The sequence below is a fragment of the Nerophis lumbriciformis genome, linkage group LG23 (assembly GCF_033978685.3).
Source record: "Nerophis lumbriciformis linkage group LG23, RoL_Nlum_v2.1, whole genome shotgun sequence".
In the NCBI taxonomy this organism is placed as follows: Eukaryota; Metazoa; Chordata; class Actinopteri; order Syngnathiformes; family Syngnathidae; genus Nerophis; species Nerophis lumbriciformis.
In genome coordinates, this window is record NC_084570.2 from 21,735,049 (window position 1) to 21,748,550 (window position 13,502).

The window sequence follows — 13,502 nt, forward strand, 5'->3', positions numbered from 1 at the left end:
AATTAAATGGTCAAATCAACGTCACAACCTGACATTGAATAAACGTCCTCAAAAAGCATGTTTCAACGTTGTATTTGTGTTATAAAATATTGGTTGGGAAATGACCAAAATTCAATGGTCAAATCAACGTCACAACCTGACATTGATTAAATGTTGGTCAACATTTTGATTTAATTACTTACTACTAGGGCTGTTAATGTTTGGGCACCACACAATTCGATTCAATCCGATTCTTTGGGATAACGATCCGATTCAGAATCGATTCTCAATTAAAAATTATTCTCGATTCAAAATCAATACTTTTTAATGACATTGAGCAAAATAGTTGTATTTGTAAACTGAGACAACGTTGGTGGCTAACGTTGGATCCACGTTGTTGGTTGGGAAATGACCAAATTTTAATAGTCACAACCTGACATTGATTAAACGTCGTCAAAAAGCATGTTGTTTCAACGTTGTATTTGTGTTGTAGAATATTGTTTGGGAAATGGACAAAATTCAATGGTCAAGTCAACGTCACAACCTGACATTGAATAAACGTTGTCAAAAAGTATGTTGTTTCAACGTTTTATTTGTCTTGTAGAATATTTGTTGGGAAATTACCAAAATTCAATGGTCAAATCAACGTCACAACCTGACATTGAATAAACGTCGTCAAAAAGCATGTTGTTTCAATGTTGTAAAATATTGGTTGGGAAATGACCAAAATTCAATGGTCAAATCAACGTCACAACCTGACATTGATTAAATGTTGGTCAACATTTTGATTTAATTACTTACTACTAGGGCTGTTAATCTTTGGGCACCACACAATTCGATTCAATCCGATTCTTCGGGATAACGATTCGATTCAGAATCGATTCTCAATTAAAAATTATTCTCGATTCAAAATCAATACTTTTTAATGACATTGAGCAAAATAGTTGTATTTGTAAACTGAGACAACGTTGGTGGCTAACGTTGGATCCACGTTGTTGGTTGGGAAATGATCAAATTTTAATAGTCACAACCTGACATTGATTAAACGTAGTCAAAAAGCATGTTGTTTCAACGTTGTATTTGTGTTATAAAATATTGGTTGGGAAATGACCAAAATTAAATGGTCAAATCAACGTCACAACCTGACATTGAATAAACGTCGTCAATAAACATGTTGTTTCAACGTTGTATTTGTGTTGTAAAATATTGGTTGGGAAATGACCAAAATTCAATGGTCAAATCAACGTCACAACCTGACATTGATTAAATGTTGGTCAACAGTTTGATTTAATTACTTACTACTACTAGGGCTGTTAATCTTTGGGCACCACACAATTCGATTCAATCCGATTCTTGGGGGTAACGATTCGATTCAGAATCGATTCTCAATTAAAAATGATTCTCGATTCAAAATCAATACTTTTTAATGACATTGGGCAAAATAGTTGTATTTGTAAACTGAGACAACGTTGGTGTCTAACAATGGATCCACGTTGTTGGTTGGGAAATGACCAAATGTTAATGGTCACAACCTGACATTGATTAAACATCGTCAAAAGCATGTTGTTTCAACGTTGTATTTGTGTTGTAGAATATTGGTTGGAAATGACCAAATTTCAATGGTCAAATCGACGTCACAACCTGACATTGACTAAATGTTGTCAAAATGCATGTTGTTTCAACGTTGTATTTGTGTTGTAGAATATTGGTTGGGAAATTGACAAAATTCAATGGTCAAGTCAACGTCACAACCTGATATTGAATAAATGTCGCCAAAGAGCATGTTTCAACGTTGTATTTGTCTTGTAGAATATTGGTTGAGAAATGACCAAAATTTCAATGATCAAATCAACGTCAGAACCCAACATTAATTAAATGTCGTCAAAAAGCATGTTGTTTCAACGTTGTATTTGTGTTGTTGAATCTTGGTTGGGAAATGACCAAATTTCAATGATCAAATCAACGTCACAACCTGACATTGAATAAATGTTGGTCAACATTTTGCATTGTTTACTTACTAGTAGAGCTGTGAATCTTTGGGCACCACACGATTCGATTCAATCCAATTCTTGGGGGTAACGATTCGATTCAGAATCAATTCTCAATTAAAAATAATTCTTGATTCAAAATCAATACTTTTTATTAACATTGGGTGCCAGTTCTATTGATTTACTACATTCCTCTCTAAAATAGTCAAGTCATTAGTCACATTTTGAAAAAAAAATCTATTTTTTTTGTCCTGTCCAGCCACTCAGACAAATCATATTGTTGATGTAGATGATCTATATCTGCTGTACACATTTACTTTAAAAAAGAGAAGTGTTGGATACTTCTCTTGTTGCCTTATTTGTATTTGACTTTATTAAATGTTTGCGTATAATTTTATTCAACAAAACCAATTTTCTTTTAAGCAATACATAAATTTATCTGAGCTGTTTATCTATTTTATGGAGGAATGTAGTTAATCATAGAACTGACATCCACTGTTATTAAAAAAAGTATTGAGTTTGAATTGAGAATCTATTTTAATCAAATCGTTAATCCCAAGAATTGAACAGAATCGGAAACGTGAGATGCCCAAAGATTCACAGCCCTACTCGCTTGTGGGCTATTGTGTGCCTAGCTGTTGTGTAGCTGCTAGCTCCTAGTAGCCTATAGCCTAGCATGCTTACCTTTTGCAAATGACTTGACTATTTTATGGAGGAATGTATTTCATCATAGAACTGGCACCCAATGTTATTAAATCACGACACCCTGCTCACTAACTACATAATTTCGGTCTTTTTTATATCCATCAAAAACATAACTGCATGGTCACGCTGGCGTTGATACAGCCCGAAGTGCCAGCTCTAATTTGCCACTGTGCAAACATCAGCGCAGGTGTTGTGCTTTGTGACACGTCTCCCTCTCTCTCTTTGTCCGTGACCAGGAGCTGACAAGCGTCCACGCGGCGCCATCCAAGCGGGTGACATCCAGAAGTCCTAAGCTGCCCGATCAACCGAAAGAAAAGACAATGGCCTTGCATCGGGATGACACTTTTTGTGAGTATTTCCAGGTGGACATGTGTGTGTGAGTGTGTGTGAGATACAAGTTGCACTCTGGCCCTTCCAAGTAACAAGCGCAGCTGCAGCACGTGACAGAAAGCAGCTTGGCAACACAAGATTGTTCTCTCCAGATAAGACTTCCCGCCTGGCACATTTTTAATAAGGAAAGTTGGCTATAGCCAGATAACTGTGTGTTCCAGGTGCTGGGCCGCCGCGCCGTGATAGCAACACGAGGAAGCCACCTCCAGTTTGTTTTCAGACGATTGTGCGATAGCAAAGTGCACGCCGAACTTTCACAGTCCTGAGAGCATTTTGCTTTTGGGAACTTGCGTTACTCACTATACTCGCATCGCAATCAATTTTCCCATTGAAATATGTGCTTGGCTCGGAATAAAAACCACCATTTGAACATGTGCTTTTTAATAAGAAAAACAAACTTTTAGATAATAAATATTGTATAAAAACTAGGGCTGTCAACGAAGGGAATGAGCGGTAGAAAATGGATGGATGGATGGATGCTCAAGACAAGTGTTGCCTTAAAGTTAAAGGAGGGCTCATATTTTAGGGCACCAAGGCGAACATTATTTTATTTCGGGGCATATACTATATATATATATATATATATATATATATATATATATATATATATATAGACTTGTCCAAGGTGTACCCCCCTATATATATATATATATATATATATATATATATATATATATATATATATATATATATATATATATATATATATATATATATATATATATATGTATATATATAGACTTGTCCAAGGTGTATGCCCCTATATATATACATACATACATACATACATACATACATATATATATATATACATATACATATACATATACCATACCAACTTTATTTATAAAGCCCTTTAAAAACAAGCACAGTTGAAAAACAAAGGCCTGTACACCACAAAGAAATAGAGGCAAAGAACAGACTAAAAAATAACATTTAAAACAGAAATAAAAATACACATTTAAAAAGCAAATACAAATTACCCTAAGAACAGTTTGTTAGATAAAAAACAGTTTAAAAGTTAAAAACAGTTTCCTCACCTCATTAACTCTCAGTCACAGCAGCTGATGGATGCTGTATTGAGAAAATAAAAGCAACAGCAAATAGTTTTCTCCTTCCCTGTATACTTTTAGTGTGGGGACAAGTGGGTCTGTCTCCAATATTGTCCACACCTGTCTCCATCCAAACAGCACTGCGCTCTTAAACGCACAGCGGGAAGCAAGAGAAAATGACGTTGAACCAAGCGCTTGGCTCCGTTTACTACTAGGGGAAATCTCCGGAGCAAAGTACGTGTAGCTTGTCCGCTAATATTATCAAGCCAAACGATGCTGGTGCGCATGCGCCTGGCTTCGTGTTGCCTAGTTTTAGGTAATTAAAAAATTAGACGGTATTACAAACCGTCGGGAAATTTTATCACAAATTATCATTATACCGTTTACCGTTACATCCCTCGCCCATTAACAAGTAAAAAGTAAAGGGCAGTCACGGTATGTTCTTGTCGTCGATGTTTGTCAATTTTTTAGGGCATTACGGCAATTGACGAAGGCGGTCGCGGCTTTTGCCGCAGTTGCTGTGGTTAAATTCGAGCCCATGGCTGCATCTGAAATCTAAACAAAATAAACACATTACAATTTATGCTGTATGGTTTTGCAATGCAACTCTGTGAGTGACAGGTGACAATAAGAGTGGCCCTGGCGGATAGAATAATGTTTGTCAACACTGTTCAACTATCGTCTGTCGAGACAATAAGGACAAGAATTCCATCAATCACTTTATTGAGTAAACCTGTTTGTAACCGCGCCAAAAAACTTCCATCTAGAAAAACTGGTCATTTTCTGCCGTCCAAACCAGGTTTAAACCAACTCTTTGTCACCGGTCATATCAACAGCAGCTGCTCGCTCTGTCCCACCTGTGCCAACACACACTCATGGCACTTAGCCAGTGATGCGTTTATGGCCACGCAAAAAGTCGGACGACTCCAACATCCCACAATATCTAACGCGCTGCATTTACTCCCTTACATTCCATCCATCCATTTTCTACCGCTTGTCCCTTTTGGGGTCGCGAGGGGTGCTGGAGCCTATCTCAACTGCATTCGGGCGGAAGGCGGAGTACACCCTGGACAAGTCGCCACCTCATCGCAGGGCCAACACAGATAGACAGACAACATTCACACTCACATTCACACACTAGGGCCAATTTAGTGTTGCCAATCAACCTATCCCCAGGTTCATGTCTTTGGAAGTGGGAGAAAGCCAGAGTACCCGGAGGGAACCCACGCAGTCATGGGGAGAACATGCAAACTCCACACAGAAAGATCCCGAGCCCAGGATTGAACTCAGGGCTATTCAGGACCTTCGTATTGTGAGGCACATGCACTAACCCCTGTTCCACCTTGCTGCCCTCCCTTACATTTTACTTATGTAACTTTTTGGAAAAATTGTACTTGTCAGAGTAGTTTTAATGAAATATACTTTTTACTGAAGAAATGCTACTTTTACTACGTTACATTGACTTTCATTCCGATCGTTACATTTATTTATAATCTATTAATTAAGGCTTGCAAAGACTATTCATTTGCCAGCGAGCCTTCTTCCGGCTGGCCCTGTCACATGACTCTGTTTGACCAATCCAATGCAAGCTTTAGTGAAGTTTGATTCCATTCCACCAATCAAACGCAGCCTGACATTCTACCGGGCGAATAACAAGCCGGTATGTGTATACATATCTATCTCTATATATATCGATATATAGGAGCTATATACATATAGAAGCTTAAATAGGTCAGTATTTCAAAGTATGTGGTAAAATAGAATCCTACTTGTTTGATAAGTGTCAGAATGTTGCCAAACAAGACCATTTGATGACGTCAGCACACACCGGCTGTTTGAGACAACTGGTAAGCAGACACCTCCTAAAAACGATCTTTTTCAATGCCTCTAATGTTACCAACAACCAGACGTGTCATTCAAAGAAATTGAAACATTACCAACAACACCAGAAAGCAGTGGAAAGTTGTACTTATCCGTTAGATCCGGAGCTTGAAAGTTACTTGCGCCAGCTTATTAGCATGTAGCATTCTCTTCTTCTACTTTATTCTAACATAGCTAAACGAGCTGATTTGACCACAATCGCCCCCTAGTGTACGAGAGGCACACTGCGTTTGGCCACAGTCACATTACAGCAGGGGTGTCAAATTCGTTTTCATTGAGGGCCATGTTGCAGTTTTGGCTGCCGCTTGTACCATTAATAAAAGAAACATACATGTATAAGGATTAGCCGCATGATTTCCTATGCATTTTATTAGTAAATGTATATTTGACCTACACTGTAAGAAAAAAAAATCTAACATGGCAGAATTTTACCATAAAATTTACAGTATAATGATCACACTCTATTTTACTTTAAAATTCTGGTGATTGTTAGTTGTTTTGCATGACATATATGGTTACTGTTTTCACAGTGTATTAATGTAAATGTAAAAATGGTACCACCGTTTTTTTCTTACGGTACGATTCTGAAGATAGAGTTGTTTAAAAAAATAAATGATATTGTCATGTTTACAGTGTACAATTTGATGGTTAACTTGCTTTGAAATCATAAGGCTGAGTAGATATTTATGTATGTTTTTACCCCAAAAATGTTTAGAATGTATGATAATATAATACCGTATTTCCTTGAATTAGCGCCGGGGCGGTAATTAATTAAAAACCTCTTCTCACTCCGGCGCTTACCAAAGGCATGTGGTAAATTTAGTGTGATGTAAATTTGAGTGTGATGTAAGGATACCATCATAAAAAGCACATTTAATAAAAAAAAACTTTATTATGGTCTTACCTTTACTTATAAATGAAGTCCATGCGCCGTTCCTTCTGAACAAAAGCATCGATAACTTGTTTATGGAAGTCTTCCTTATCTTTCTTCAGTTTTAAAAGTCTCTCTGTCTTGAAGGAGATCTTCCTTTAATTATTACCTCCTGCTTCGATTGAAAGTCCTGTTTAGAAAACTGTTGTTGTCACATCTTCTGCAGCCGAGTCGTCGCAAGAATGATCCCTGGGATCACTAGCGCCCTCTACCACCATGAGGCGGGAGTCATTTAATGACTCATATTTGACACACGCAGCTATATTAATAAAACATTTTTTCAAAATAAAGCGCTTTGACAGACGCAACTCCAACAACAAAAAGTCAGCTCTCCACCACTACAAACTAACACAATATTAATAATAAGAATTGCAATTATATAATAACACAATATTGATATTGTTTATTTAAAGCGTATTTTAATTTTTTTTTTCATAAATTAAGCATTTCAAGCATGTAAATAACAATACTACAGTAGTATTGGCCACGAGATGAGACTGACACATGTGTTTAGAAGGTAATAAACTGAGCAGTTCCCTCCTTACTGTTCTTTTTAGCATATTCAATAGCTTGGACCTTAAATCCTACTGAATAGCTCTTTATCTTCTTACCTTTATGCGATGTTAAATTATTGAAATTAGCCTCCTCCATTTTTGAAAATGATGCTTTGAAAGGTGAAGTGTCACTCGTGACGTGGCGAGTTTGACCCGGCGGTAAAACGAGGCATATGCTAATTATTCTGCTAAACAAGTTTGACCCGGCAGTAATTCTAAGCATGCGCTAATTATTTTGCGAAGCGAGTTTGACCCGGCGGTAAAACGAGGCATGCGGATAATACATACCTGGCGGCAATTCAAGGAAATATGGTATCTGTTGCATTATTAGATGGATACACTTTAAAATATATATAAGTGCATGTAGTATATGTCTTTTTTTCTCCCTGTCAAAATAAAGAAAGAAAGATAAACTACAAACCCCGTTTCCATATGAGTTGGGAAATTGTGATAGATGCAAATATAAATGGAATACAATGATTTGAAAATCCTTTTCAACCCATATTCAGTTGAATGCACTACAAAGACAAGATATTTGATGTTCAAACTCATAAACTTTACTTTTTTTTTGCAAATAATAATTAACTTCGAATTTCATGGCTGCAACATGTGCCAAAGTAGTTGGGAAAGGGCATGTTCACCACTGTGTTACACGGCCTTTCCTTTTAACAACACTCAGTAAACGTTTGGGAACTGAGGAGACACATTTTTTAAGCTTCTCAGGTGGAATTTTTTCCCATTCTTGCTTGATGTACAGCTTAAGTTGTTCAACAGTCCGGGGGTCTCCGTTGTGGTATTTTAGGCTTCATAATGCACCACACATTTTCAATGGGAGACACGTCTGGACTACAGGCAGGCCAGTCTAGTACCCGCACTCTTTTGCTATGAAACCACGTTGATGTAACACGTGGCTTGGCATTGTCTTGCTTAAATAAGCAGGGGCGTCCATGGTAACGTTGCTTGGATGGCAACATATGTTTCTCCAAAACCTGTATGTACCTTTCAGCATTAATGGCGCCTTCACAGATGTGTAAGTTACCCATGTCTTGGGCACTAATACACCCCCATACCATCACAGATGCTGGCTTTTCAACTTTGCACCTATAACAATCCGGATGGATCTTTTCCTCTTTGGTCGGGAGGACACGACGTCCACAGTTTCCAAAAACAATTTGAAATGTGGACTCGTCAGACCACAGAACACTTTTCCACTTTGTATCAGTCCATCTTAGATGAGCTCAGGCCCAGCGAAGCCGACGGCGTTTCTGGGTGTTGTTGAAAAACGGTTTTGCCTTTCATAGGAGAGTTTTAACTTGCACTTACAGATGTAGCGACCAACTGTAGTTACTGACAGTGGATTTCTGAAGTGCTCCTGAGCCCATGTGGTGATATCCTTTACACACTGATGTCGCTTGTTGATGCAGTACAGCCTGAGGGATTGAAGGTCATGGGCTTAGCTGCTTACGTGCAGCGATTTCTCCAGATTCTCTGAACCCTTTGATGATATAACGGAGCGTAGATGGTGAAATCCCTAAATTCCTTGCAATAGCTGGTTGAGAAAGGTTTTTCTTAAACTGTTCAACAATTTGCTCACGCATTTGTTGACAAAGTGGTGACCCTCGCCCCATCCTTGTTTGTGAATGACTGAGCATTTCATGGAATCTACTTTTATACCCAATCATGGCACCCACCTGTTCCCAATTAGCCTGCACACCTGTGGGATGTTCCAAATAAGTGTTTGATGAGCATTCCTCAACTTTATCAGTATTTATTGCCACCTTCCCCAACTTCTTTGTCACGTGTTGCTGGCATCAAATTCTAAAGTTAATGATTATTTGGACAAAAAAAATGTTTATCAGTTTGAACATCAAATATGTTATCTTTGTAGCATATTCAACTGAATATGGGTTGAAAAGGATTTGCAAATCATTGTATTCCGTTTATATTTACATCTAACACAATTTCCCAACTCATATGGAAACGGGGTTTGTACTTTATTGATGCATATTATTTCCAAGCTTTCACTGGCCATTTTTGCATAATTAGACAATATTTAATTGAACATAATTTGCGATTACATGGAGTACATGTGTTTTTTTTCTCCCAAAATAGAAATTAATAATACATTTAGTAAGACAAGTTACAGTACTTTATTGATACATATTATTTCCAGGCTTTCGAGGGGCATATACAATGATGTGGCGGGCCAGATTTGGCCCCTGGGCCTTGAGTTTGACACCTGTGCATTAGAGATAAAAGCATGGAAACTACAACTTGGCATGTCGGTGTGAAAATAGAAGAAACTGAATCATTGAACAAATTAGACTAATTTAGTACAGACAAGGTTGCACACATCTTCAATGATTACTTTCAAACCAGTAAGAAGAACATTAATATGATGTGCTGTCATCTCCATCGGTCAGCCGGGGGCAAGTTTTAGGAGAATTACGGCTCAAGTCGCAAGTGTACTTTTATTGGAATTTTAGAAATATGGCTTTTATTCTGCGAAAAACGGCAATGGAAACGCGCGAATGATTTCCAAATCCAATTGTTTTGTTTCACAGTAGTTGTTTTTATTCATGTTCAGTCATGACTTCATTATCAGTAAAGAAGTACATAAAGTACCTCCATTTGCATTTGTTGCTGCTGTGCCTTTTAGGGAAATGTTGACAAACTTCTGGTTGGCTAAAAAGATGACTAGTTTATAGTTGCAGCTGTTGGTTTGGTGTGTGCTCACACCCTGTAAATTGTGTTTTTAAAAAAAATCACAGACAGAACCACATATTTTCTTTACCAGAGTGTTTTTCATTCCCATAAATGTGTGGAAAGGCAAAGAACATTAACCGACTGGGGAATATCATCTTTTCACTGCACTGAACTGAAAAAGAGACGCTCCAGAAACGCAGCGTGGAATCCAAAGCCATCCTCCTTCTTCATGTCAGCTTTTGTCTCCGCTGACAGGTTACTACTGACGTCTCGTAATCTGCAGGGTCAAATAACTGAAAGTGGCGGCAGGGGAGGCTTGGGAGGGGCCACGGTGGGCTTATAAGGGGGGGGGGGGCAATCGTCTGCCGAGCTGTGGAGTTTAAATAAAGCGCAGCAGCGTAGTAACTGAACTTTAAACAGATGCAAAGCTTACCTTCAGTCTCCCTGCTACTGCTCTGACTAAATCCTTGTTTGCTTGTTTCTACTTGCGTCTCTCGAGGGCTTTAATGCAGCAACTCTGCCCCTACCAAATAACACTTGCTTCCTCAACACCTGAAGACGCTAGATTTGTGTATCAATTACGGAGGACGACTGAATCTTTGCTCTAAAATCCTGTAAAATCAATCGTGACCTTACTTCTATTGAACCTGACGTCACGTCCGGTTGCAGACTCAGCTTCGGCTTAAGCATTTGGTGGGGAAACAAGCACGTTTCCATGTCATAAAAAAAATCAAGAAGAACTAGACGAGGCAATTCCTGAAGGAATTGCGTGTGAATGCTCCAATGCTGACGTTGAACTGAAATGCTGAGAGAATGTAGTATGAATGTAAGAACAGTTTGAATGTTGGAATGGTTTTAATGTTGACGAGTTTGAATTTCCAGGAAAAATGGAAATTGGTTTGGAACTTGGGAAAGTGTTAGTTGAATGAGTGGAATGTGTTGAAGGTGGAATGGTTTGAATCAGTTGAAAAACATGGGAATTGTGGAAGTTTAAAAAAAATGGACAACTCATTTTGAATGGGGAAAATGTCCCTGAAAACTGGGAAATGTTGGAAATCTGGGAATTTAGAAAAAAAACTGTTGAAAGAGAACACACAATTTTGAACAGGTTGAATATTTTGGAGTTGGAACAGTTTGAATTGGATACTGTCATAATCCGTGGTCCGGATCATGTTTAGTTTAGTTCTGTTTGTTTTTTGGACGCTTTTTAGTTCCTGGTTGTTCACTTCCTTGTTTGTTTTGTCACTATGGTTACTTATGATTTTCACCTGCTTCTGTTGTTTGGGACACACCTGTCGCTAATCATGAGATCACTATTTAAGTCCGCCTTTGTTAATCACTCGTCCTGGCCTCATTGTTTGTATCACGCCTGTTACCAAGTAAGTTTTGTAGTTCCATGTCATAGCATCAGTTTAGGTGATTAGCCTCTCGTGTTTTAGGCACGCCTGCCTTTCTTTTTTGTTGTGTTGCCTGTACTGTTGGTAGTTTGGATTATTTATGTTAATAAACCAAAGCCTACCTTCACGCTGTCGTCCGGCGCCGTCCATTGTTGCATTGAGAGAACGAACCGCAGCAAGCTGCATTTATGTCACGTGGGGGTTACGGCTTGACATGCCGAAAGACTGGTGGTGGGACCGGGAGCTGTGCTGGTGGGGTGGCTCAGCTGCATCCAGCCAGGCAGCAACCTCCATCCCGGCCGCCACCACCAGTCTTTCGACATGTCAAGCCCAACCCAATGGGAACAACGATAAACCTTGGAAGGGACCACAGATGTGGGACCCTCCCCCCTGGGCGACCGGATACAGTTAATAACATGAGAGTCCAGTCCATAGTGAGACCAGCAGGGGATCCTGTGCCATGTAGACACGTCACCGACTGATGAAAAGAACAGTGGTCCATCCCCACTTTGAACAGCTCGTCCTAATCTGTGGAGGATGATCCGTGGTCACCTGATAACCTTTCCACACAGGAGAGGGGGACAGAGCAGAAAAGAGAGACGGCAGATCAACTGGTCTAAAAAGGGGTCTATTTAGAGGTTAGGGCAAATGTCAAACTCGTTTTCTTTGAGGGCCACATCAGAGGGCTGCTTGTAACAACTAATATGATTTTGGTTTTCCATGCATTTGAATAATAAATATTTTTTCATACACTGTATAAAAAATATCGGTAACACTTTAGTATGGGGAACATATTCACCATTAATTAGTTGCTTATTAACATGCAAATTAGTAACATATTGGCTTTTAATTAGTCATTATTAAGTACTTTTTAATGCATTACTAACCCTAACCCCAACCTCAACCCCAACCCCAACCCTAACCCTAACCCTCTAACCCTAACCCTCTAACCCTAAACCTCTAACCCTAACCTTTACCCTAACCCTAACCAAATAACTCTTAATTAAGACTTTGTTACTTACAATATGTTCCCCATACTAAAGTGTTCCCAAAATATGTGTAGATTTTACAGTAAAAAACTGACAGTCACCAGAATTTTACTGTAAAATATACAGTGTTTTTATGCTCCAACATAATGTAATACAGTAAATGGAAAAGAGTACAGCTTGAATGGGTACTAATAGTGACGCATGGTCATCATTTGAACCAAGTCTTATCCAGATCTGAATTTGTGGAGCCGAGTTATAAACGTAGACATATTTTGTGGTGAGCCATAAAGTGAAAGTCTGGCACAATGCCACGCCCACATCCTATGGCGCAGGCAAAATTCCTTCGCAATTAATCATCGGCCAGCTGTCGAGTATGTGTCGTTTTAATCGCAACTAATTCGGTCTAAGTTCGTTAAAGTACCGTCCCTGTTTTTGGCACCCAAAAAATGGACGTGTTACTGTTTGTTTTCAAATATGGGTTGTTAAGACTTTTACGTGTCACTCCAGTCATTTCTTTGACAATACGTGAATCTGGTCAGGGTGATAATTTTAAATTTTCAAGGGGGCGCTAGAGAGGTAATTTAGAAATGTTGCGTTTGGCAACGCAAAAATGTAAACATTTTTTTTTACAGGACTTGATGCACGCTCGTAAAAATTGGTGGGTTTTCATGCATGTTAAGTGGCTCAAAAATGCCTTTAATGTGTCACGTAGCTTGACTTGACTTGCAATTCTCTTCCAAATCCCTAAGGGGCAGTGTGTTTGGCTCTCTGTCTTCATGAGAGAAAAAGCGCTTCCTGCGTGTAGTGGAGGTTGTAAACTTGTCAACAATGCCACATCCACTTTAATGTTGGAGTTGGAACTACCGTGAATTCCGGACTATAAAACAGCTAATTTATGGATTTTTCTTCACTGACGGCCATAATGCGAAT

The 13,502-nt window shown here is 38.7% G+C and overlaps 1 protein-coding gene across 2 annotated transcripts in view; it reads left to right on the plus strand.

Annotated features, from left to right (window-relative positions):
• The window catches only part of xirp2a (xin actin binding repeat containing 2a), a 180,289-nt gene that overhangs the window by 70,029 nt on the left and 96,758 nt on the right, over positions 1 to 13,502 (plus strand). For both annotated transcript variants that reach the window (XM_061984935.1, XM_061984934.2), the window contains exon 2: positions 2,909 to 3,020. In XM_061984935.1, the coding sequence (XP_061840919.1) occupies positions 2,909 to 3,020 (112 nt within the window). The remainder of the gene's footprint in view (positions 1 to 2,908; positions 3,021 to 13,502) is intronic.